The sequence below is a fragment of the Castor canadensis genome, chromosome 7, assembly GCF_047511655.1.
Source record: "Castor canadensis chromosome 7, mCasCan1.hap1v2, whole genome shotgun sequence".
Classification (NCBI taxonomy): domain Eukaryota; kingdom Metazoa; phylum Chordata; class Mammalia; order Rodentia; family Castoridae; genus Castor; species Castor canadensis.
In genome coordinates this window covers 112,796,929-112,822,544 of record NC_133392.1, presented here as the reverse complement: position 1 = coordinate 112,822,544, position 25,616 = coordinate 112,796,929, and the positions used below count along the sequence as shown (strand labels likewise).

Here is a 25,616-nt window from a genome sequence, read left to right as displayed (position 1 = left end):
TTAAATCTCAGATGTTGGTAATTAATATGTGGAAGTTGCAGATCCTGTTTTTTTTTTCTTTTTCTTTTTTAAATCATTGTGCTAGGGGTACATTGTAGCATTTACAAAAGTTCTTAGACTATATCAAATATCATTCCTCACATTTTTAGGTAAAGTCTATATTTCTGCAATGTTCTGCTTAACTAGTGGGTATGTATAGGTATCAGTGTGTTTTAAAAATTCTCAATCTAATACTGACACATTAACAACCTTTTTAAATGGCTAGTCATGCCTGAATTATTTGGGTAAAAGTTTTAAAAGTAGTACTTAATTCTATAGTATTTTAATTTTTTTTGTATTTGCATCATAAACAAAAATCATGGCGGTGATTACTGACAATGTGCTTTTAGTAACCCTTTATGTGCACGTAAGCCTTATTTTTTAAGAGCAGATATTCATATCTAGTAAGATTGGAGAACTAAAACGCACTTTGTAGTTTCCAAAATCCTGACAGAAATCCTTTATCATCTCATGATAATGTCACAGATATTATTGAGATTTGGTCTAGGATATATTATCCTAGCTAACTCTGGTTATAGAGGCTATTGGTGGTAGCACTAGGATGACATTGGTGGAAGCCACACTCAGCAAAGCCACACACTGTCAAATACAGGAACCAAACTAATCTAGCATGTGATTATCAGGAGTACATATGAACACCTGGGATTTCTCAGTTGCTGAAGGAGGAAAGAATTAAACAGTTCTTGGTGAAAACAGTTATTTTTTGTAGACAGCTGGATTAGTACATTGTTGGGAAGGGACTCATTGATAAAGCTTGGTTTCTTAATAGCTAATGGTCAGATGATCCCACTGCACTCTGGGTGAAGGGGCTTATGTGTAGAAGCCCTTCCTTGGCTTATAGATCATTGTGGTGATAAGACCTCTTAGGCCATCAAATCCATCCTTTGTCAAGGAAGACTGAATCCCATGGCTGAGGCTATATCATATACTAAACAGGTACCACATTTGACCTCAACCAAAAGCCAAGACGAGATGATACTCTAAAATGCAGAAAATCAATTTCAGTCCCAAAGGCAGAAGCCACTAATGCAGGAGGAGATCAGTCAGCGCTGCTCACCCCTCCTTGACTGCTCTGCTAAGACCACGTGTCAGGGCCCCATGTCCAATGGAGACCTGACTGACTCCTCACACTGAAGACCTATAAAAACAAAGAAGTGAGAAGGGCAAGGATAAGATAGAAGTGTTGTCCCTTACGTGATGGGTGATCATTATTTTTCTATTTGAATCTCATTCAATTCATCTTTCTAGTTATTCACGACACAGGAAAGACAGGGATATCAGAAGTGTTTCTGGTCTTTAGGCAAATATCTAGGAAATCCCTAACTTCCGATTGCTACACTGTTACTTTTTTAGCTGCATGATCCTGATCATGTCACTAAAATTACAGCTCATTTCCTCATTTGTAAATGAGAATAATACAAATGCATATTCCACAGGGTTTCTGTAAGGAGAAAATGGGCTATTTCAGATAAAACACCTAACACATTGCCTTGCATGTAATAAAAAAGTCAGTAGATATTAGTTCTTAGCTATTTTTCATTAACAAGCCCATATGATTTTAGTTCAGTTCCACAGACATGTACATGTGTTGCATATGTAATCTACGAAGTGACCCATGCTGTGTGTTGAGAGGAGTGCAGAAATAAGACGGTTGCTTTCTCTATCTAGCAGATGTCTAAGTTTCTCAACCAAGAGAAGACCGAGCTTTCTTTTTGACAATAAAGTGCCTGATATGTGTAATTCATAAATTAAATCCACAAGTTGTCTGTCAAAGATAAATCATAGTCATGATTCAGAGGGGATGGGAGAGGGCATCTGGGAATTACTTCTATTTTAATAAAAAGGAACCATTTTTTTAGAAATTAAAATTCCTCTACAGACCTCCTTCTACTCCTCCTACCAACACACACACACACACACACACATACACACACACACACACACACACACACTCCTTAACTTAGGTCTACAAGTTGTGGTCATGTGAATAAGGTGGTCTGCCTGTGTTAGCATATTCCTCTCAAGGGGTTAAAAACATTCTGCTGGCTTTTGGCGCCTACTACTACATTTCATGAAAGGCATTGCTTAAATCCTTTAATAGCGGGCAAGCTCATTTTCACATAGAGGGAAATCCACGTTTTCGTTCAGTACCTTTCTTTTATGTTTCTGTTTGGAAAACCATACTCCTAGCCTGCTTTTGGCCAGACCTTTTAGAAAGCCAAGGTAGAAAAGGGAGATCAGCACAGGGTTTACAGACCAGAAATCTGCTTGGCAAAGGAGGTGCTGAAGACTGTGGCGTAGAAGCTGCAGAGAAAGTACCTTTATGATTGATTTCCATTCGAGGCAGACTGACTGCAGTGTGGTCATTTTTCTAACCCATAACTGCTCACACTGCAGCAGTCTGCTATCTGCAGGGTGTCTGAATTATAGCCGTGTATGTCCGTGTTACCTCTTACACAAATTACTTACACTGGTTTCTTTTTCCATGCAAATTCATCAGTTTTACAGCCCCTCATAGCCACAGTCAGAAAACTCTGGCAGAGAGCACAAATTGATAAAATGAGTTAATTTTACTATACTTATTTTTTTTCTTTCTAAAAGCCCTTTCTTATAGGGCAGTGTTCAGGAAGCATATTACAGTAAAAGAAAGATAACAAAGGAGTTGGATTTTCTTGCCATAAATTACTTTCCAAGTTAATTCCCTTTAACGATGATTCCAGATTTGCTTGAGTTTTCATAGCATTGTGCGTTTCACAACTGTGCCTTTGATAGAAAGAAGAACAAGTATTTTCCCATGTTCACTCCTTTTGTGCCAGTGACATGGACTTTCTTACAAGATCTTTGCCTCTGGAATGCAAAACAACACTAAATTGTTCTGTGCCCATAGAACTGTGTGCTGTTGTTGGGCTCCCCACCCCACCCCCAGCCTTAAAGTACAAGCTCCCAAAGACTCTGTGAGTGTTTTAGACCATGTAATCTGAAGAAAAAGCATACCTCAATTTTTCATAGTTATTTTTTAAGTTGGAAATTGAGTGATAAATCCTTATAGTCTTTTTTTGTGGGAAGCACAATTGCCCTTATTCCACATTCTTTTGTGACCATGTAGATTGGAGGAAGGAGTAACTATGATGGTTAATCTCTAAGCTGTAAACCCCACAAGGGCAGGATTTTCATCTCTCTTGTCCACTGTTTTTCTGAAGCATCTGGAACAATGCCTGGCACCTTCAAGGTGCTCCATAAATATGCATTGCATTCCACGGAGTGTGTCCTCTTGGGGGATATGTACCATTAGCAATAGGCTGGACACACTAGTAGTCATTCAGTTAATGTTCCCTGCTGATTCCTGTTGAACAAGTTGTAAACTCAGTGCTGTCGTCTCCCAGGCAGAGTAGTTTGGAAGTTTGGATAGATTTTTTTCTTCCATCATCCTCTCTTTCCAACAATGCAAGCCTGAGCAGATTGTCTCTATTGGATGGCAGAAGTTCAATAACCACAACCTTATCCAACTACTAATGTGTACAGAAAAGCAGGTCATTAAAAGGGTTGGCTACTAAAGTAACCCCTTTCTTCCAGTAGCCCACAGTACTATAATGATTCCTTAATAGCAAACCATTTATTAAGAAATGACACAAAGAGTACATTCTACTCATGACAGGAAAGAGGGGGAAGAGGGAATACATGACTTAGAAATAACATCTGAAGGCACAATTTCCAAATGTTAATGTTTTGAGAAAAACTCCTTGGTGGAACCAAGGTACTTCAGGCTAGGGTAACTGCAGCATTAGCTTAAGAAATGAGGAGCTCTTCGTTACTATTTCATGCATAGTTATAGAGTTCTAAGCTTCATTTGCATAGCTTCAGGTTTAGAGGGGCAAGTAGAGAGGATCACTATTTACTGTCCTCGATTCAAAGCCTACCCATTGATCATTAGTTGTGTACACAAAACTGTAGTGAGCTGTTTAGGAACACAGAAGAAGCTCTGGGAACTGCCTGATTAAAGGTCATGTGGTTTGACATCTGACTTCATGATGTAGGAAAGTTGCTCAACCTCTTTGTGCCTCAGTTTCTTCCTAGTGGTATTGTGGTGATGAAATGGGATGATAGGCTTAAAGCTCTTAGTCTGGCCCATAAATGATGCTTAATAAATTATGGTGATGACGGTCATCACAGTGGGTGGTGGGGTGGGGGTGATTTTGCATGTTTATTGTAATTAGTACTAGAATTATAAGGTCCAAACAGTTTTTAATGACTTAACCAAATCCAGGTGTTATTGGCAAGCTGGAGCTCTAGAAATCTCTTCCAGTCTCAGACCAGCATTTAGTTTCATCCCCCATGATGTCTATCTTTGTAGCCTTCAAAATGCAACTCATCTAGTTGGGGAGAAAATTTTGCATGTGAAATAATTAAAGAATGGAAAAGCCTACAGTCAAACATAAATGGAGCAAAATCAGATTTGACAATGTATGGAACAGAAGGAGGTGCTGCAGTTGCTCCACCCTTCTTTAACATCCCTGCCTGTGACTGGCAGTGGCCCTGTAATCTTTGTAATCACTAGAAGACACCTAAATCTTCAGCCTCAGAAACTGAACGTAGTATCCTGAATAGGCCAGAATTTAAGTGACATCAGAGAAGTCATTTAGCCCTTGACAACTTTTATTCCACAATTTGCAAAAAAAAAAAAAAAAAAAAAAGGATACAAAACCACTATTAGCTAAAAAGCACAGTTATATATGTCTCATTGGTGTTTTATATCTGTTAGAAGAATATGACCATTTACTTAAGTGCATGTCCTTTCCTAGTACACAGTTGAATACAAGTCTCTTAGGTCTATTGATGTCTGGGAAGATGTATCACATATCCATTGCACAGTTTCTGTGTTTTTTCCTGACAGCATAGTCTAGGCCTCCATACCCTATCTCTAGGACTCCTGCACCATTATTCCCCTTGCAGAATCTGAGCCCCATTTCATGCATTCTGTGTGCTATTGCCACATGAATGCTCCTCAGATTTAACCATTATCTCTTCCCTACCCAGAAATTGTCCTCAGTGCTTCCTGCTTCCAAAGTTAATATGCTAAAAGGCCTCCTGTGTTTTTTCCTCTGCTTCTTTAGCCCTGAGCGTGATCCGAGGTGCAGTGTTAGTATCTCTTCTTCTGAATCAGTCTGCTTTCATCCTACAAGCCAGTGAGATCTGTAATGCCTCAGAACTTTCCAACACATTCTCTGTATTTCTCCTCTGAGATTTAGCATAGTCACTATTGTATTAGATATGCAGGTATTACTTTAAGTTTCCTCTTAGTCTGTAAACCTTCTGGGGACTGAGGCACCATATGTCTTTTTATTTTCTCAAGTTTAAAGCCAGTTCTTTACAGGAGAGTAAGAAAGACACAGGTCTTTCTTTACAGTAAGAAAGGCACAGGTCAGACATCCTTATGTTTTAATACTCTTTCTTTTTTGACTTTTCTGTTATGAAAGGGGGGTGATTTCATCTAAGTCTAAAGCTTAGTGCTCCTCATCTAGAAAATGTACTTTCCTGAATGGGTTGTTTTGAGGATTCAACTTGGTGTTATAAGTAAAGTGCTTATCAAAATATGGCTTCCCAAGTACTCAGAAAAACCTGCCTACTGCCTCCTTCTGGAGTTCTTCATTACCTGTCAAAGGCTCTACCTGATCTCCAGAAGGGAGGCAGGGAGAATGCCCCGCCCATTGCAGGGACACTCTGACAGAGACCCCTAACCCTCAGGTGTGAGGCCTTCTCTTTGGCCCTAACAGTACCACTGAGTCAGAGTCAATCCCAATAAGCTGGCCCTCCTGCATGGATGTCTCCTGGTGAGGACCTCCTCAAGGAGGCAGAATTTGGGGCTGTGCCTCATTAGGATTATCTAACCCAAATTGTGAGAGTCATTTGCATTTCAGAAATTTAGCAATGTTTTAAAATTCATCACACACACAAAACAGTTTGCGAGGCTCTGAAGTTACTCACCAGAAGTCCAATAAGGCACTTTGCTGGGGCCTCCGGGTACCATTTGCTGCCTTACAATTACAGTGCACCAGGCAGTTCACAAGAAGTCAATATGGGGACTTGTCAAGGAACATTTATGTGGACTTACTTGTTTTTTGTCTGCGAGGCACACTCTATTTATGCATGCATTTTTCCTTGTTAAACTATTCTGGCTGCCTTGACATTTTTAAAAGATAATCAAGAGAAAAGACATTTTTCTAGGAGAGGTCACCCCATTGATAAGTGCTCAGTACAGGTGCAGCTAATGGCCGCCACTAGGGAGAAGGCCTCAGAGCTCCCCCTCAGTTTGGGCCAGGCCTTCTCACTCACGTCTCACTCTCTCTCTGCCTCCATGGGGATGATTCTGCCATTTCCTCTGTGCTCAGTATTGAAGCAGCTGAGGCCTCAGTTCCAAACTGAGATTTGTCACAAAAAAATAAACACAGACCTTTGACACTGGCTAGCCTTGTCTTTTTTCTTTAGTTATCAGAAGGTGTAACTCTGGACTCTAGACGGCCCAAAGAACCTGTTAGATGTACAGCTGCTAAGACCAGTAACCATGGCCTATTTCATATATATATATATATATATATATATATATATATATATATATATATATATAATATCATGGAATAAAAAAGGAAATAGTGCAAATAAATTTACTATAAAAAGCAAAGTATGAAATGACTAGCTACATTAGGTAGAACTCTGTTTACACTTACCGTCAAGCATAACCATTCGCTTTTGAACTAAAAAGTGTACGTGCATTTCAGTTTTCCACTTCTCAGCAATGACTGTCTTTATATAATGACAGTTATTAAAATTTAATCATTGCTATTAATCAAACGACTCAGTGTGTGTAGTCTTAGAAATTGTTATATTGCTTCATACCTTCTTCTGGTTCTGTATTTCCCTTATGACACCACAGTTCATCCAGTTTCCCAAGTAACAATCCAGGGAACCATCCCATTATTACCAACTTAACAGTCAACACATTTCCTTGATTTTACCCCTAAATAGCTGAGTCAGACTCCTCCTTTCAATCCTGACATTTAGACCCTGTCTCTATCTTACCTTACTTAGATGACCCCAGTGACCTCTGGCTTCACCGATTAATTCTTCAGCCACCCTCCATATCCCATTCCTGCGCTCATGGCTGAGTGATATTTCCAGATCACAAATGCAGATGTGATGATGGCATTCTCATAAGTTGCTGGCTTCCCTGTGACTACTGGATAAAACTCAGTGCAGTCACCAATTGCTTTTGACCAGTGCTGACTGACTGCCTCCTAGTGTCAGGGATTATATTAGAGGCTGACAATATTACCCTACTGGGGTGTGATAAGTGCCTTAATAGCTTACAAACTTGAGATATGCTGGAGTTAAAGCCATGATCCTTTCAGAAACTACGAGATCCTTTGTGACTTGACCTCACCAACCCTTCTCACCCCATGTCTTATACACTGCATTACACCAGGCTGTCAGAAATCAAGTAAACATTTTCTGTTCTCTCACTTTTATGCTGTTTCCTCTATCTAGAAACTTTCCTTTTCTCTCAGTCACATACATTCTCCCTGTCCTTTCAACATCCTTCTCAGGCACAGCATTTTCTGAGGCCTTTTCAGTCCCTTCAATTTCTTATTCCCAAGCTGGGTTAGAAAACCACTTCTGTGCGGCCATATCAGTTTAGGAGTAACTCTATCAGCAGGCTTCTCGGGCTGACTTTGTTAATCTGCCAGGCTTCCCCTCTAGAGCTGTTTATGTGTGGGACCATATCTTTCATCCAACTTCTTTCCTTCCCAACTCAAAGTTCTTGGCAATAGCAGGCTCCCTATAATCATTTCTTGAATGAGAATACATGGTTCATGATGTTCCTAATTATCCTTTCTTCTGATGGATATTAACTTGTATTTAATTAATTTGTGTATCTACTTATATGGGCTTAACTGTACAGTATCCAGTGTATGTGTGCATCTATTGTTCCTGCTTGTGCATACTCATTCAAAAAATAGGTTTCTTGTACTAATATAGTGCGAACACTAATTTTACACAGTTTTTAAATCAGATTGGTAAATGTTATTCATTCAAAAATATTTGTTAAGCTGTTGTAGACAAGGAAATCACATCTCAAAAAGGATCAGCTCTGACATATTACCAAATTGAATCAGAGGTTGGCAAATTCTTCTAGGAAGGGCCAAGAGAATGAACATTTAGCTTTGTGGGCCATGTGGCCTCTGTTGCAGGTGCTAATTCTCTGGTGTTGTAGAGGCCCAGCATTCATAGACGTGTAATGAAGGCATATGCCAGAGATCCAGCGAAGCTTTATTTACTAAAACCATGGTTTGGAGCCATAACTTACAAGGTGGGACAAACCTGAAGGTAAAGATGCATGCAGGGCGCTCACAGACTAAGGAAAAATTACATATTCCCCATTGCAGAAAGCAGGGAATGGGTGGTCTAAAAGGATAGATTTGATTGCACCAAAGTTCAGAACAGAATTCCAAAATACAGATGAGAAGAAGCTGTCAGGATCAGACAAAGTCAGAAAAGCCCCAGGGACATTCTGAGTAGTTATTCAAGAAACGTTGATTACTCAGGAGGCAGAGCTCTGTAGGATTATAGTTCAAAACCAGACTGGGCAGAAAGTTAACAAGGACCCCCTCCCCTCCCTGATCTCACCAAACAAGCCAGGCATGGTGGATCATGCTTGTAATCCCACAGAAGACATAGGTAGGAGAATTGCAGCCCAAGGCCAGGCCCAGACAAAAACTTGAGACTATCCAAAAAATAACTAAAATGAAACAGTGCTGGAGACGTGACTCAAGTGGTGAAGTAACTGCTTAGCAAGCTCAAGGCCCTGAGTTCAAACTTCAGTATGACACACATAGCTGAAGACTAAAACATAAAGAGATTTTTATTTACAGCATCCAGGAATATTGTAACCTTGGTGACAGTTTACTATTACAAAAATAGAAAAGATGAAAGGTATGTTAGAAAAAAATAAGCCTTTCTGGTATAGACTATTTTTATTGTCAACATTCCTTTGAAGTCACTTTTGATCACTGATTATTTTGGATAAGTTTTCCAGATAAATGCAAAAAGAAAAACGTGTGAAATCCAACACTGAAATAGTTCTCATTGATCTATTCACAGAACATAACTGATGTTTCTTCTTTTTTTGTGTTTTTCATTCTAGCACCAATAGCTGCAGGAACTGGCCCTAATTTTTCTCTCTCAGATCTGGAAAGTTCTTCATATTACAGCATGAGTCCAGGAGCAATGAGGAGGTCTTTACCCAGCACATCCTCGACAAGGTAATGTGACTGGTGGCTCTTAAAGCGGCTGTGCCACAGAATGACATGCCTTGATTTTTTACTCCAGGCCTGCTCAGCATTTAGAAAGTACCTGTAATAATAGAAGATACCAAAGAAGTCATTTAGCCCCAACAAGCTGTCTCATTGGGGAGACAGAGCAAATGCACATGAAGCAGCAAAAAAGTATGTACATACTCACACACACACACACACACATGCACACACCAGACAGTGAAAAACAGGCTAAGTTGCACACCACAGGCTAAAAATGGTAATAAAGGCTCAGTCCAAAAAGGGTAACTTGTGCTCAGCTCTGAATGTGGGTGAGGGTGGAGATGGGAAGGAAGAGGAATGGGGTTCCAGGTGGGGTGAGAATGTAAGCAAAGACGTGAAGGAAGGGTGGTGATGAGCACAGCATGTTCCCGGAAAGAAAGGATACACTTGACTCGGGAAAAGGAGGCATGTGTTCTGGCTCATTTGGCAGGAAGTAGACACTGGTGACAGTCTAGTCCCCTGCCCACAGCTAACAATACAGCTCAGTCCCAGTTCTTTTCTTACTCAGTCCCCAAAGGTCTCAAAGTCCAATTTGTTGGGGTTTCCCTAAAAGAGCAAACCTGTTTAATATCCTGGTATGAGGTTATAAAAGAGAAGGTAGTCAGATAGCAGAGTGACTCCACACCACTAGACCCTGATGCTCTGGGAAACCTTGAAAATACAACACCGGAGAGCACAGCCGATCCCACCCCCAGAGTTCTTGATCCTCTTAAGTTAGGTTGCAAAGCCAACATCCAAATGAAGCACTTTGTGAGATAATGTTGCCTGTAGCTAACCTGTACCAGGGGAAGGGATTAAGCATTAAACCCACAGTATTCTTTCACAAATTGGCATTAGCACTGGACTGTGACAACAAAGAACAGAACGGTGCAGAACTATCTTTCATGTTTGTGTACTTTGTACAAAACGTTTTTCAAAGGTGTATTGTTCCTAAAGCAAGTACAGTTTTATGATTTAAAACAATGGCAACATTATAGGAATTTTCCTTGGTAGAGACTCTTACCTTGCCTTTATGTACAATGTTTCAAACACCATTAATTTGTTAAAAAAAAAAATCAACTTAGTCATTTCTAATACTGTGAAAGCAGTTAAAGAAAGTTGCTTCCTAAATAGAACACCCCACCTCCTACCATCATCTTTGATGTTTAAATGTTCCCCTTAGTTCAATGTAGTATCTGTTCCTGAAGGGGAAAAAAAAGTTCTCAAACCCTAAGTACATTTATAATAGAAGAAAGAGACTGTGATCACATTTGGGTGTTAATACACTTTGAGGATTTTGAATGTTTGCCGATGGAAGAGACATTGTGTGTAACTACACTCAAGTCAACATGAAAGAGCTTTGCAAATACTTGTGGGCAGTGATTAATTTAAAACTTTACGGGCTGTTTGTTTTTCATATATGTGCTGCACAGGTCCCACGTTCCTCCAGCGTTCCTACCTCCCATCCTTTCGCACACTTCTCCAGTTATGTTTTGTTATCTTTTGTTGTGACTGTCTGAATAGAAAGCTGATTATTAATGTCATTTAAAAGGTTAGTGTCAGTCTCATATTCTGCAAATAACCTCGATAAGGAGCTAATTACAAACATCATCAGTAGTTAGTAACTCAGTAACATGTTTGTTTTACTCTCATTAGGCAATTCCTAGGATAATTTTTTTTTAAAAAATCATTGAATACATAGACTCCATGGAATTATCTTTGTACAGGTTAGAATTTCTAGAATATTATTCCCAGATTTGCACATGGAAAGGTTCATCAATCAAACAATATTTGTTCATCCTATCCCAGTATTAATTGGTCTGTGGCAGACACTGTATTAGATGCTTTATGTACCCAATGTGGTTTAATCTCCACAATAATTGTGTAACAGACAATTTTGCCAGTGAAACAGTGGAGCTTAGGGACAGGAAGTACCTTGCCCCATGTCACAGCCCTGATAAATGGCTCAGTCTACACTCAAACTCAGGTGTGTTGGAACTTGGAAACTGTGGTCTTTTCTCACTGAATTCTCTTTGGATTGAGGCTGACACTTGTAGTAAGGAATAACAGAATATGGAATCTTAAAGAAGTGTCTAGGAGCTCTATCTTTCTATGACTCATGGCACTTGCTTTCTTGAATACTGTTACCATCTTTGAGTTATGTACCTGTCCTGGCTCCCCATATGGACTCTAATTCTCTTAAAGGACAGTGTCTAACTCTCCCAATTCTGTCCTCGGCACTCTGGGTTTTACAAGGCAGACCAGAGGGGCATTCTAGACTAGGTAGTGGTAGTCTGAAGAGTGAATAGTGAATAGGCATTTTTACCATCTCCTGGTTCCAAAGCGAGGCTCTGCACATAGTAAGAATCAAGCATATAAGAATTAGAAATTAAAGTATCACTCTTACCTTAGATTTTAGTAGAATTTCTAGGGACACACACCTTTCACATGTAAGAACTAGTGTTTCATTCCTTCAGAGACTTTTATCCTCCTATTTGTGGGTAGCTCTTACTGGCACTTTCCTCAGATGTTTCTGGAAGAGTTGAATCAGTGGGTTTAGAAAACAAGATCAAGGATCAACTCATATTTGAAAGTTAAAAAATAAATGAATGAAGGGGATACATAGGTATTTTCTGTAGGTTCTGTGTCACTTCAAGGTAAACAGCTCCAAAACCATAGAAAGGGCAGCGTAAAAAACAGAATAAAATACACTTTTTATTCCAAGGAATTTTATCAAGATAAACCCACTGTCAAGCTTGTGAAGTCAGTAAGCTTTTGTCTCAGGTGCCCTCCACCTGCCCTTTCTAGCACTGCTAACTTTCTTCACTTCTGAACCCTTTTCTCTCCTCATTGTACACCTCAACTTTGCAGATGTTTGTACTGTGTCCTCACTTTGAAGCTAAGGTGGCAACTACAGAATCTTTTCATGGTAGGATGTCAACCTGTATTTTATTAAAGCAAGACAAGGAAGTAAAAACCCATAAAAAATAATAATGGGAGATTGGTGGACAATGGAATTTGCCTTTTGGGTTGGATCTCATTGAATCATTGTACTTGTGTGAATCCCTGTCAGATGTACTCATATAGCAGTTTCAGAATCTGCTATTAGTCACACGTTGTGGTAGACACTAGAGACTTTTTAAATAATAATGAAAAGATAGTCACTTTCCCTACAGATCTTACAATTCTATCAGAATGTACAGGCTTGCCTTTTATTTGCTGTGGTACTTAAGGGAGATTTTTTTTCCCCAATTTATTTTCTTCCCACTTCCAAGATGGTTTCTAGAGCCTTCCAATTTTAAAGCACAACAGGTAACATTAAATATAGAAAGAGAAGTCAGAACCCATATGGAAAGATAGAAAAGATTGTTACATCAGGAACATTAACCAAGAGTTATGTCTTAAATTTTTCCCTGAGTCAAGAAGAGGAGGCAATAAGTTATATAATTTACATTTTCTAGTAATAGGAAATAGTAGAATTTCATTCAAAGAGACCAGATTTTTCTGGAAGGAATATTGGATTTTTTTTTCTGTGTGTGTACCTTATTATAAAGGACTTTCATTAGACACAGTTTTATATAAAATATAGAAAAGTTCTTCAAGTGCCTATTTTTCATTGAACTTCAAGGAAAGTCAAACAAACTTAATGTTCTATTAAGTTATTAAATGTCTTTCTTCGGGTACTAAGTTGGCATGTTGCAGTTACGTTGCTTCTCTGTGATCTGGCTTTAATGAGAATAGAACTTAATAGCTAAGAATACTGGAATTCCAACACCAATAATTAGAATTTCTTACTTAAATTGTACTCTCCATGCTTTTTATTCACATTGTTGCAGTAATCACTTAAGTCCCCCCACGCCTGGACCGTACCTCCTTATTTTGTCTTCCTGTGTCCATCCTCAGCAACACTTACCAGAGTCACTTTTATAAAATGTAACTCCAGTGTCACACAATGCATAGAGGTCTTCAGGGTGTCTCCACTGCTTATAGGCTAAAGTACAGACCCTCATGTAACCTCACCTTCCTCTTCCATTGTGCCCTCCTCCAATGTCTGCCATCTCAGTTCTCTGAGGGCGTCACACTTGACTCATGTTGCTTCTGCCTCCTACGGGTGACGGTGTTGGTAATGTGCACTCAGGGCCACGTGGCCCTGGAGTTCCACCAGGAGCAGGACATTAACCCTTTAGGTTTTGGATTGTGAAGGTGTCTTCGGGTAAAGGAGAGCTGTCAAGATTGGAGAAACATATGGGGCTTGAGTCAATGGCAGTTGCCAAATGGTAAAGAAGGGTTTCAATAGTTTAAAACTCAACATGGCTGCCTTAGTGGTACATGGGCTGGGCTTCATGATAGTCTACCCCTACCTTTGTTTCTCTGTCCCATCTCCTTGGTAATTCTTAAAGGTAGTTCAGGAGCTATCCATTCTGGGAAGCCTCTCTCATTTTTTCCTTCCTCCATCATGTAACCCTCCATAGCCTAGGTGTGGGTTCCCTCTTACCACCTCTTTTCCTCTTTGGCCCCTCCATCTCTGTTCATGGAGGAGGAGTGTGTCTGATCCATGGCGAGATCCAGGACATAGCTCAGCACCTTGTACGTAGGAGGTACACTGCAAGTGTTTGATGAATGAAATGAGTGAAACCCATGGGAAATTCTGTACCCTGACATGGGAGGAAAAGCTTCCCCAGCAGGTCCTCCTGCTTGCATGAAATCTGCCCATTCTTTAGGGTGCTGGTGGTATTTGTTCACAGATAAGACAACTAACTGGGACAGTAACACCAGAGGCATCTCACTGCTTTTCACTTGGGAAGCTTCACGTTTGGAGGAAAAAATCAGTCCATCAGCTGGAGGAAATAAGATACATTTTAGGAGTTTCTTGGTTTTCTCCAGATGGAATAAAACTTTATTTTGGTAATCTCTGTATAGAGGAAGGGCATAAAACTCATCAGCCACCTCACTCACTGTGTGTGTCCCTCAGTCTCACAGGGCAATCAGAGTAATGTACTCCTACTTGTATCCATTCTGTTTACTATCTTATCTCTGGTGTCTAGAGGAGTACCTGGACTACTTACTTACTTGTGCAGTGAACGTTTTCTGAATGAATAAATTCAAGGAGAAGATGGGAAATGTGCAAAAAATGGGGAGGGAGGAGCCCAAGCCTTCCTTGAAGGATCATGAGCCCTACTTTTTATTTATTGTTATGTCCTTTCTGGAGGCCAGCAGGGACTGAATCCATGTCCAGGTGACTGCTAATAGCCAGCCCCAGCCACCACCCATGGAGATAGGAAACCTGGGTTTCCTTCCCCACTTCCAGGTGGAGGCCGGAGTTAGGAGCCAGCCATCAGTTCTTCAAAGGAAAAAGGAACAGGATGTGGTGGCAGCAGTAACTTGAGGGACAATAAAAATTAGACCCAGACACTTGGAACAACACAGGCCCAAGACTTCGTTCCCCATCCAGTGACTCACTCAACCGCACAAGGGCCTGCAGCCAGGCCTGGACTACTTGCACTTGCCCAATTGCTTCCTTCCCTGGCCTTCTTTCAGCAGGAGAGGCAGTGTCCAAGAGAAAGGTGGCTTGGATTGCTTTTAAACATACATTTTATTTGTTCTTTCAGCTCCACGAAGCGCCTCAAGTCTGTGGAGGATGAGATGGACAGTCCTGGTGAAGAGCCATTTTACACAGGCCAAGGACGCTCCCCGGGAAGTGGCAGTCAGTCCAGCGGATGGCATGAAGTAGAGCCAGGTGAGGGGGTGCCTAGGTCCCATGCTGTGTGAAAGGGAAGAAAGCAAGCCTGAGGCAGTTGACTTTGCCAACATAAACACGTGCTCATTTTGTAATCTGACTGCCACATTCACAGAAGGGTGGCACTGCAAGGCAGAGGTTCAATGGAAATGAAAGACTGGTGATGGTGGCACATGGCTTCTCACAGATTGTCACCTGTACCTACAGTCAGGTGTTCCTTTTGCAGTTGTTTTTGTTTTGTTTGTTTGGCTGATTGAGAAGGGGTTTTCCTATGTTTCCCAGACTAGGCTCAAACTCCTAGGCTCACGTGATCTTGCCTCCACCTCTTGAATAGCTGGGACTACGGTGTTTTTGGTTTTATATTTATATACCTTTTGGTTTAGTTTTGTTGTTGTTGTGTTTTGGGTTTTGTTTTGTTTTGTTTTTTGACTTTTTTTGGAGATTTTAACTCAGCCCCTCACAATTGTTAGAGAGGTTCTCTTTCACTTGAACCATGCCCCCAGACCTTTTTTGCTTTAGTTATTTTTTAGGTAGAGCCTCATGTTTTTGCCTGGAACAAGCCTCAGACCAAGATCCTCCTACCTACAGCCTCCACCATGCCCAGCTTATTTACTGAAATGGGATCTCACTAACTTTTTGCCCAGACTAGCCTCAAACTGCAATCCTCCTGACCTCTGCCTTTCAAGTAACTTGGATAACAGATATAAGCCATGATACCCAGCCTTGGTTTCGCATAATAAGAATCCATCAATTTTTTTCAACTAGATTATGAACACTAGAAAGGAGAATGAGTTCCAAGTTTAACTTGGACTTTTATAAAATGAGGTTACTTTGTAATATTTTTCCTATTACTGGATATCATCCTGGTCAGTTTTTCTTTTAAATACAAACAACCATCTTCAACCCTTCCGTGCTAAACTAAACAAATGAGTGCTGGCCTAACCGCCTGGGTTGTCTAGACTTGGCTCTGGAATCTTGAGAGTGATTTGAGTAATTCTGATAGCAGCAGCTTTTTGAAGCCAGTCAATGTCTGACCTCCATGGGGGCGGGGAGGAATCTTCTCTAGTGCCTTCTTCAACATGACAAACCAAATGGGTAGAGGATAGAGACTGCAGGTTATGGAATCAGCCAGAGGGTCATCGTGGCTTTAGCTCCTGCTAGCTGTGTGATTTTGGGCAAATTACCTAACTTTTCTGAGCCTGTGTTCCCATTTTTATAATCTGACAATATTAATAGCTATTTCATTTCTCTTGAGGATGAAATAAGGTGATATGTATTACCCATCTGAAAAACAAAAAGTTCTCGGATTGTCCCTCTCTATACCTGTCTCAGCAATTACTTCAGCAAACACCAAGCAAACCTTCAAAATAACCTCTTCATCTTCAAATCTTAGGTCCTTTCTCTCCTCCCTAACATTTTTTAAAAGGCACCCATCAAACGGTGTGACTATGAATGGCAGAGAGAGATGTGGGTGATGGAACTGTTCCTTATCCTGACTGTACAGGTGGCAAAATCTCTACACGTTTGACATTCACTGAGGTATAACAACTTCTCCCCAAGAATCACATCAAATCAAAGTACCCTTAGGCCCTACTGACTGGGTCTTTTCTCTTGTTGCCTTTATGAAAACGCACACCTTTCTCTTGGCCTTGCTTCTACCTAGAAGCATCACTTGGCTCATTCATTCACTCATTCCAGTTTTCACTGGGAACTTTTTTTTATGAGATGTAATGCCAGGTTCTGGGAATTCGAGGATGAATGTGGAGGCTGTGGCCCTTGTTTTCATGAATTCACAATTGGGGTGGGAGAGACAGACGCATAACAGATCAGTGTGCAGTGACATGGGAGGCACGGGGGTCCCAGATGAGTCGGGTGCCTTTTTTCCCGTGTTATTACCCTCACAGCACTCATAGTGCGGGGCTCCACGAGGGTTACACCTCGACTTCACTCCACACAGATTCACGTCAGTTTGCCTAAAGTGGCTAAGAAATAAAGCCAGCCCTAAGTGAGAACGAAAACGCTGACTACCGGCGCTAGGAACCGCATCGTCAGCATGACCTCCATCCGCAGAGTGCCAGTGAAAAGTTTAGGTGCTATTAAACAATTAAAAGATGTAAAACTTCTTGGAACCCGTTGTAGAAGGCTAATTAGTCCTAGCCAATTTACCTGCTTTAGTGGAAATCAGAATCAAATATATAGGTTGAGTACAGCTTGAGTGCTGTACCCAGGCATCTTATGCAAATCATGTTGATGAGCGGGAAGCTTCGCCACCATGAGGCTGTTCCCCAGGCCCTTACATAGGCGTTTTTGGGGTGTGTTTGAGGGCAGTAAAGGTTGGTGGCTTTTTTATTCAGAGTGATTCCTATTCTCATCTCCATGTTATGATTTGAATAAGCATAAATTTTAGCATCTGAGTACCTATATCCTTTAGAGTCATTAAATAACCGAAGTTAATGGCAAAATCCTCTTCAGGTGAAGATATATACACTTTTTCCTTCTTATTGAAGAAATCCCACACAATTATGTTCCCGGACTGATTATCCATTATCCACCCTCATTTCATTAAAGAAAAATGCAGTTTCATGGTATGTTTGTGGTTCTTGGGGGTGGGGGGGGCGGTGCTGTGGATAAACTTACATTTGGCCCCATTCAGCATAGAAAGTCATAATTGAAACAGGGCCTGAGGGGACATTAAAACACAACTGAAGGATGTTGCACATGTTCATGGTGACTTTGGTGTCATTAACTCACACCAGCCATTTTAAATGGATAATTTATGCTGCCAGATGGTCCTTTTTGGGGATTTTCCATCAAGCCCAATCCCCTTTTTGGCACAGAGAACACCTTTATGTTGTTCCCACACTTATCCAGGCCTGCATCGCTTTTCCCCAGGGGTACAGTTAATTGAGTAGGAGGCTTTTAGTGGCTCACTCATGTAAATTACCTTCAGAAATATGTTGGGAATTATGTATATCCAAATGCACACGCAGCCTGTTGGTTGCCCGTGTTTGGGATCCGTCTGTCAAATGTGCTAAGGATTCTGGGTTTCTGCCTCCAGTGTGACACAGGAAGTGAGGCTGTGCTCACTCCTGCTCTGAGAGCTCTGCATCTGGGTACCTGGCCTCACTGCCTTCTCAGGACTCCCTGGCCAAAGGAGGATCAAAAGTGGTCAGAAGAGACACATTTCCTGAAGCAACGGGAAGACTTGGGAACATAAAATAAACCAGACATGCAGTAAATTACATGGGGTCTTTCAAATGGCTTTTGTCGTATCCTGTTCCCCATTAGTTTATCTCAGCACTTTTGGTGCATAGCTCTTATTATCTGCAAAGAAGGGCACAGGAGATTAAAGATGATATTAGTTTAAAAACATCAGACAACCCCAGGCTGACTTTTGCTTCTTTTACAATGCTGTATTTGTTCCCTCCACTTAGTTACATTTCCCAGTTATCTCAGGCTAGATTTGAGGCTTCGAGGCTAATCATGCACTGATGGAGTGAGCCCCATGAAATACTATCCAACAAAAACACACATACCATCAACTCTTGTTTATCTGCACAAATGAAAAATTGCCAGGAAACTGATAATGCAAATAAAATGGGAAGGAAACCAATAGGGAGTCACCTACATTGGGTCACACTGTGTGTGATGCTTTCATACATGTGGTAAAAATTCTAGTTAAAATTGGGTACCTACTGTGCACCAGATTTTTTATTAACTTCCTTTAAAATATGCAAGATTTAATCATTCTTTCTCTCTAGAGATGAAAACTGAGAATCATAAATGGTTCACTGGCTTGTCCAAGCCCACACAGATAGTAAATCTCTGGATCTAGAATCTGTATTTCAAACCAAATCTAACTTCATAGTGCAAGTTTTGTCTTCTATATTTAATAAATATTTTAGCATAAATATTTATGCCTGTATTTTAAGGTTTCATGCCCTGAACTTGCACTTAACTTAAAAACATAATAATAAAAGATAGTCAATAATTCCTCAGAAAGACCTGACAAGTCCCCATTTCCCTTATCCCAAGCCCTTGTCTTACAACCTATGCCAAGACATGAATATGAGCTACTAAATACAAATAGGACACTATAGATAAGCAAAGAGTATTATCAGTTACCAAAGTGAAATATCTATCATTTTTCACCCATAAAATCAAATAATTCTCAGCATTCAGGTCTTTGTTCAAATAAAACCACATCAGAGAGGCCCTGGGTGATCTAAAATAGCTACTGAGTCTCCTTGGTCACCTTCTAATCTATAACACTCTTTCCTTTCTTCACACTCTTGTCTACTGTTATCATCTATTTTACCCTCTAGAAGATACACTTCATAAGAGTGGGACTTAGTCTTTTTCTACCTCTGTATCTCTAGTGCCACAGCAGTGTTTAACACAGCACAGGTATTCGATAAATATTGATTGAATGAATGAACAAAGCCATGAAGCAGAGAGTTTTGGGTGCTCTCAATAAACTTGAAAGCAGAATTTGCTGCCAATAATCCTCTCAGAATTGGTATTTCCTATATTTTTAATCTGTAGGCTTTCAGTCAAATCCAATTATTAGCAAGCAGTAGGAAAAACACTTGCTAAGGCTCAGCCAAGTACTCTATTAATGAATATAGTAGCAAACCGTATTAAAAGTATACCTTAAAGGCTATTCCTTGAAGTGAATGAAAAAAAAATTTTAAGGTTATTCCATACAGAGTACAATAGTTATCAGGCACGGGGGAGGGAAGGGAGCAGTATGGAGGAGAGATTGGTCGGTGGGTACAAAAATCACAGTAAGATAGGAGAAATACATTCTATTTCACATTAGGGTGACTACAGTTAACAATATTACATTGTATATTTTTAAATAACTAAATGAGAATTTTAAATGTTCTTGCCCAAAGAAATGCTAATGGTCTGAGCTGATGGATCTGCTTGCCTCCTTCCCTAACTTGGCCATTGAACAATATGTACAGGTGTCAAAATGTCACACCACACCCCATAAATGTGTACAATTATCTGCTAATAAAATACAGTTCTATATTGTTTTTAAGATAATTTCAGAAGCATAATTCATTATAATGAACTGTACATTAAAAATGGATTTTCTATAGGTAGTTGCATGGTACTTAGATAACCTCCCTGATTTACCTATGCTGAAAAATTTCAGATTTCTACCTCTAGTTTTCTCTCATTGAAATGTAATGAACATCCAAGTAGACAGCTCAGACCCTTGACACTCAGTGTCATGCATTACAGTGCCACTGGGAGCATCGAGAAATGCAGCATCTCAGACTCCAGATGTTAACAAGACTGCAGCTGATGCCTATGCACCCTGGGTGTGAAAAGCACTGGTGGGGATTGCCCACTGGGCCTTATTTTTAAATTTTGTGCATCCTAGCCCTTTTCCCTATATTAAGTAGGAATGTCTTTAAAACTGTTTCAAGGGTGGGCATGATGGCGCATGCTGTAATCCCAGATACTCAGGAGGCTGAAACAGGAAGACTGTAGGTTCCAGGACAGCCTAGGTAACTTAGCAAGACCTTGTTTCAAAATAAAAATTTAAAAAAGAAGGGCTGGGGGCGTGGCTCAAGTGATAGAGTACCTGCCTAGCAAGCATGAGAACCTGAGTTCAAACCTCACTACCCACCTCACCCCCAAAAAAAGACACTGGGGTATAGCTCAGTGGTAGAGCACTTGTCTAGCACATGTGAGGCCCTGCATTCAATCCCCAATATTGAAAAAAAGGAAAAGCTGGATCCCAGCGACTCAGACCTGTAATCCTGTCTGCTTGGGAGACTGAGATCAGGAGGATCATGATTCAAGGCCAGCCTGGGAAAATAGTTGGCGAGAGCCCCATCCTCAAAATAACCAGAGCAAAATGAACTGGTAGTGTGGCTCAAGTGGGAGAGCACCTGCCTTGCAAGCATGAAGCCCTTAGTTCAAATCCAAGTTGCACCCCCCACAAAAAAAAATAGAAAAAAAGGCTATTCTACATAGACATTAACCTGTTTTCAGTCAGATAAGAAAAGGCCACATGCTAGAACATTCCAGCTACCTCACTATCAGAAAGAAAACTTGTATCTCTCTCACATTTCTCCTGTTTAAGTACCTCCGTATGAAAAAGAATGGCTAGTCACCTAATCATGCTAAGTCAAGTCAAGACAAATCATTTAATATCAAGTGTCACTGTGTGCAGTATTCTAGGGTAGATACAAAGATGGCTCCATCAAGTGCCTATCTCCGACTGTCCTCAAGTGTTAGTCACTACCTACTAATAATCCCTACTCTTATTTCAGCCTCATTTGTGTCACAAAGTCAGAACAATCAAATAAGGCAAGGCAAGCCCAAAACTTTTGTAAACGTTAATGCTCTCTACTTACGTGAACTCTCATCACCAGGATCACGGTGGAGACAAACCTTACTCAGCTGGTGATAGTGGAAAGCAGATGGGGCTAGGTGTTGTGAAAGGAGAGAGCTATAATTCTGACTGGAGAGTGGGGGCCAGTTTTCTTAAAAGAAAGCAGATAAACTTAGTTGAGATTGGAACCCAACTGAGAAGTGTTCCCATCTTTCAGAGTGCACCGTGATGGCTCTTAGCCTTCCAATTGTCAGTATATATAAACTTAAGTTGTCTTCAAACAGATTTGTCCCTGAGTTGCAGAGAAGCTCTGTGCTGGCCTGGGAACCTTTCTTAGGTTCTTTGTATCCCTGAAATGGAGAGTGTCTCACACTGCCAGGTTGTACCAGTTCCACATTTGAGACAGCACTTGTGTTGAGCCCATGCATGTCAGTTTCAGCAGATCTAAAATAAAAGCTAATTTCTGGGTCAAATTATAGCACTTTTAAGTGAAATTTAGGATTGTTTGAATGCAGGTTAATAGGTTACTTCAGTTTTCTCCTATAGAAAAATATTCAAAATTCTAATGCATTCAAATATAGCTTTATAGACATTATAACTATATTATAATTGCATTGAGCCTGCAAAACTATTAACAGAAACAATTACACTAGCCAAAATGTTGGAAAGTCAAAACAGTTCATTGAAACTCTTAAAGTCACACTTGATAATTAGTAAATTTAATCATAGTTAGTTTTAAAAACTTTCAAAGATAAACTTCTTTCAGAGTTAAACTTCTTCCCAAAGAGTAAGTTGTTCTTATTTTGAAGACCAAAATTAAGTGCTTTAATGACATGCTCTCTGTTGCTATCATAATTATTAAGTAAACACATAAATTTTCAAAATTATGTTTAAAAGCATCTGTAGAAGAATACTTTGGTAAACATCTGGTCAACCATTAACCCAGGACATATAGAGCTAGGGTTCCAGTGTCTCAACTACTCAGAGCACTACTAGAAGGTGGATTTTGCAGACTTATGTTAGTTCATTATAATTTAAAAACTACATATTAGGTTTGCTTGGATTCCCACCTCTACCAGTCCTAATTTGACTGCCCACAGTCATTCATCAATTGTGAGAATGGAGGGAGTTTACCAACTTATACTTCTAGCCGAGACACATGGGAGGCCCATTATCAGTGCCAATAAAAAGGCAGCAGACTGGTAACAATAGTTCATTGATCACGGACACTCTGCTGCACTAGCATATATTAGGGAAGATGATTAAATCTCCCACAATCTCCTGCTGTAATGGGAATAGTCACTGTTACAGAACATTGCCATTACAGATCAATGGCTTGGCTTTCCTTCTACATTTATGGAACAGTGGGGAAGCATCATTTTGTGGCAATATTCTCTTCCCTCACCTCTTTAGTATTGGCACCTACTCATTAGAGACTGGTGTCAGACAGCATCAGTACAGTAACAAGGAGCTGGTTCTTTAATGTGCCTTCTTTATCAGAGAAACTTCTCCTATAAGAGGTTACAACAGAAAAGCTGTATTTCCAAATGAATACTCTAACCACGCTTCAAAAATGTCCCTACCTTCTTTATCAAGGCAATTTTTAATGCCAAAAAAGGGCCTAAAATAACCCTTTGTAATTATAGTCTAAAAGGTTACCTAGTAAAAGAAAAGAAATACTCTTCTCATGTAGACATGTATTCTGTGTTCTGTGTCATATACATATATATTTGGTAAAGCATGGTCAACAAAATTATTGCTTTTATTCCCAAAGCCCGTTATAGTACCTGGCAACATGGTGGCCATTCAATCAATATTTGTTGAATAAATAAATAAGTAATGAGATGGAGAGTACACATGTCTTATCTTGCCCTTTGAATCCAACGAAGCAGTAAGAAGGTAGCACTGCATACATTTGTTAAATGAACAAGTACAGTTCCACTAGCATCAGAGAACCCAGATGCACAGTTCTGTAAATACCGAAGTTCCTAGGAAAACAAATGCTGCATTTCAGCTGGTCTTGTGTAAATAAATAAATTACCCAAATCACCAAATTTTTAATTTCATGTTTGAAAATGAGGCTGTGTAAATATTCTTGAGTGGAAGGAAGCGATAACGCTGGTCTGTTAGGTTTACATGTGAGCTCTTCTCCTCTCCCTGTTCCTGTCACCGTCCTCAGCACGGTTAGGTAGCAAATGCTGGCTCGTGTATGCTCAGAAGTAGCACCCCATAAGGAGGGGCTTTAGCGCAAACTTCATTCCAGCCACAAGTCTTTGAAGGCTTGCTGGAGGGGGTTCGGATCTGAGAGAAATAGAATGTATTACAAAGAGGGAAAAGTACAAATTAAGAATTAAAAAATCTGTAATTCTCAAATTCTGCCATGGGCAAGCCTGGAATATTTTAGCAAACTACTCTGAATTTTCATTTCCTCTTATATAAACATTGGGGACAATAAAATAGCACTGTCTCCTGACTCATAGCTTTGAAAAGATCAAATAAGGTGGTAATAAAAACAAGAGTACCAATTATTGAGTACCACCTGTGTGCAAAGTACTGTTCATGTCATTACCCATGGGTTATTTTTTAAATATGCAAAATATACTTAATAAACCATAAAACTTTAAAGAAATATTATACCTATGTTAGTGAATACTTTGGAAACTTTACAGTGCTATGAGATAAGATATTATGGAATTTAACTGAAATCAGATTGTATACCTGCGTTTATTATATTCAAAGCTCTGTGTGAGGTGATAGAAGAATATAAAAAAATAAACAAGGTGAAACTTGCCCTCCAAGAGCTTACAGTCCATCAAAGGCAGGAAGGGTTAACTGGTTAAGAAATGGCTAGCTTAGTGGCTACAGTATAGGATAGGGAGATCTTTAGGTATCATAGGCTGGGAGTTTATTCATTGGCTTGGCCCACAGTCCTCTACTGTACCTGTTGAGAAGAGCTGGAGCATCGGCCCTTTCATGACTGAAGAAGCAGCATGAATGCTTGTCCCTGTGTGCTTCCCTTTGTAATATCAGAGTCTAACCTTCCCTCATTCCTTAAGAAGCATGTGGAGGCCTGGCATACTAGGAAGTCCACAGGAACCAGTGTCATTCGTGGCTTACACGAGATCATTCTGCACAATTGACCCAAACCTCTCCTGTCAGTTTTCTGATTTGTGGGTAATGAAATTGGAAAGAATTAAAGCAAATATTTATTTAGGGGAAGTAACATTATTCTAAATAGAGATTTAACTCGCCAAAGGGTAAAATAGCCAGAAAGTATAGTTGGAAGAGGAGAAACAAAAGAAAAAAAGAAAGAAATATGGAACATTAAAACCTGTCAAAGTCACTTCAAGAAGGGGGAGGGGGAAGAGAGAGAAGAGGAACCAAACCAGCTTTGGTTCCTGGTTTGGAATGAACCAAACCAGAATACACTGTACACATAGATGGAAATGTCACAGTGAAACCTCCTGTACAACTATTATATACTAATAAAAACATTGAAAATATTTGTAGAACTCAAAAACAAGGTCTCTGATATAAAGAGAAAAAATATGTCTTTAAGCTTTAAGTAGTGATCTTACCCATCTTTTCTGTGAATATAATATGGGTATTCTGTAGACTCAAGTAATGCCACAATTTGATTAACAACAAAGACATACTTGATTATAACCTTGTCACTAGAAAGCTGTTGGGCTTTTAAATGTGTAAGTGTTTAGAAGTAATAGTAGCTAATGACTGCAAGTGTATTGTGGGCTATACATTGTTCTAAGCTGTGTATATATACGTAATATATGTCAGATGCAAATATATATCTGTATGTCCATATTCATTTAATTCATGTAAAAAGTGATACAGATAGTGATCTAATCTAATCTACTATTTATAAGCTTATTTCATGTACATTTTGTATTTTTTCCTACATACTGAAGATCCTATTTAAATGTTAAATAACCAAATATAACACCGTCAGTGTATGTGGTATTTAACAAAGTAGTTCTTTAATACTTCCTAACAGGAGACTTCTGTATGAGGGATGGGGAGACGGAAAAAAGACGTGTAGGGCCTGCACAGATACCCCTAGTCCTAGCTCTTCTACCCGTGCTGTTTGGCAGTTTCTGAT

General features: G+C 39.9%; 1 protein-coding gene across 11 annotated transcripts in view; it reads left to right on the top strand.

Annotated features, from left to right (window-relative positions):
- Positions 1 to 25,616, top strand: part of Nfia (nuclear factor I A) — a 362,119-nt gene that overhangs the window by 246,248 nt on the left and 90,255 nt on the right. For 10 of the 11 annotated variants that reach the window (XM_074079960.1, XM_074079959.1, XM_074079963.1 and 7 more), the window contains 2 exons: positions 9,257 to 9,374; positions 15,017 to 15,144. In XM_074079960.1, coding sequence (XP_073936061.1) covers positions 9,257 to 9,374; positions 15,017 to 15,144 — 246 coding nt within the window. Of the gene's footprint in view, positions 1 to 9,256; positions 9,375 to 15,016; positions 15,145 to 25,616 lie in introns of those variants that run through there. The other variant, XM_074079961.1, reaches the window with a different exon arrangement.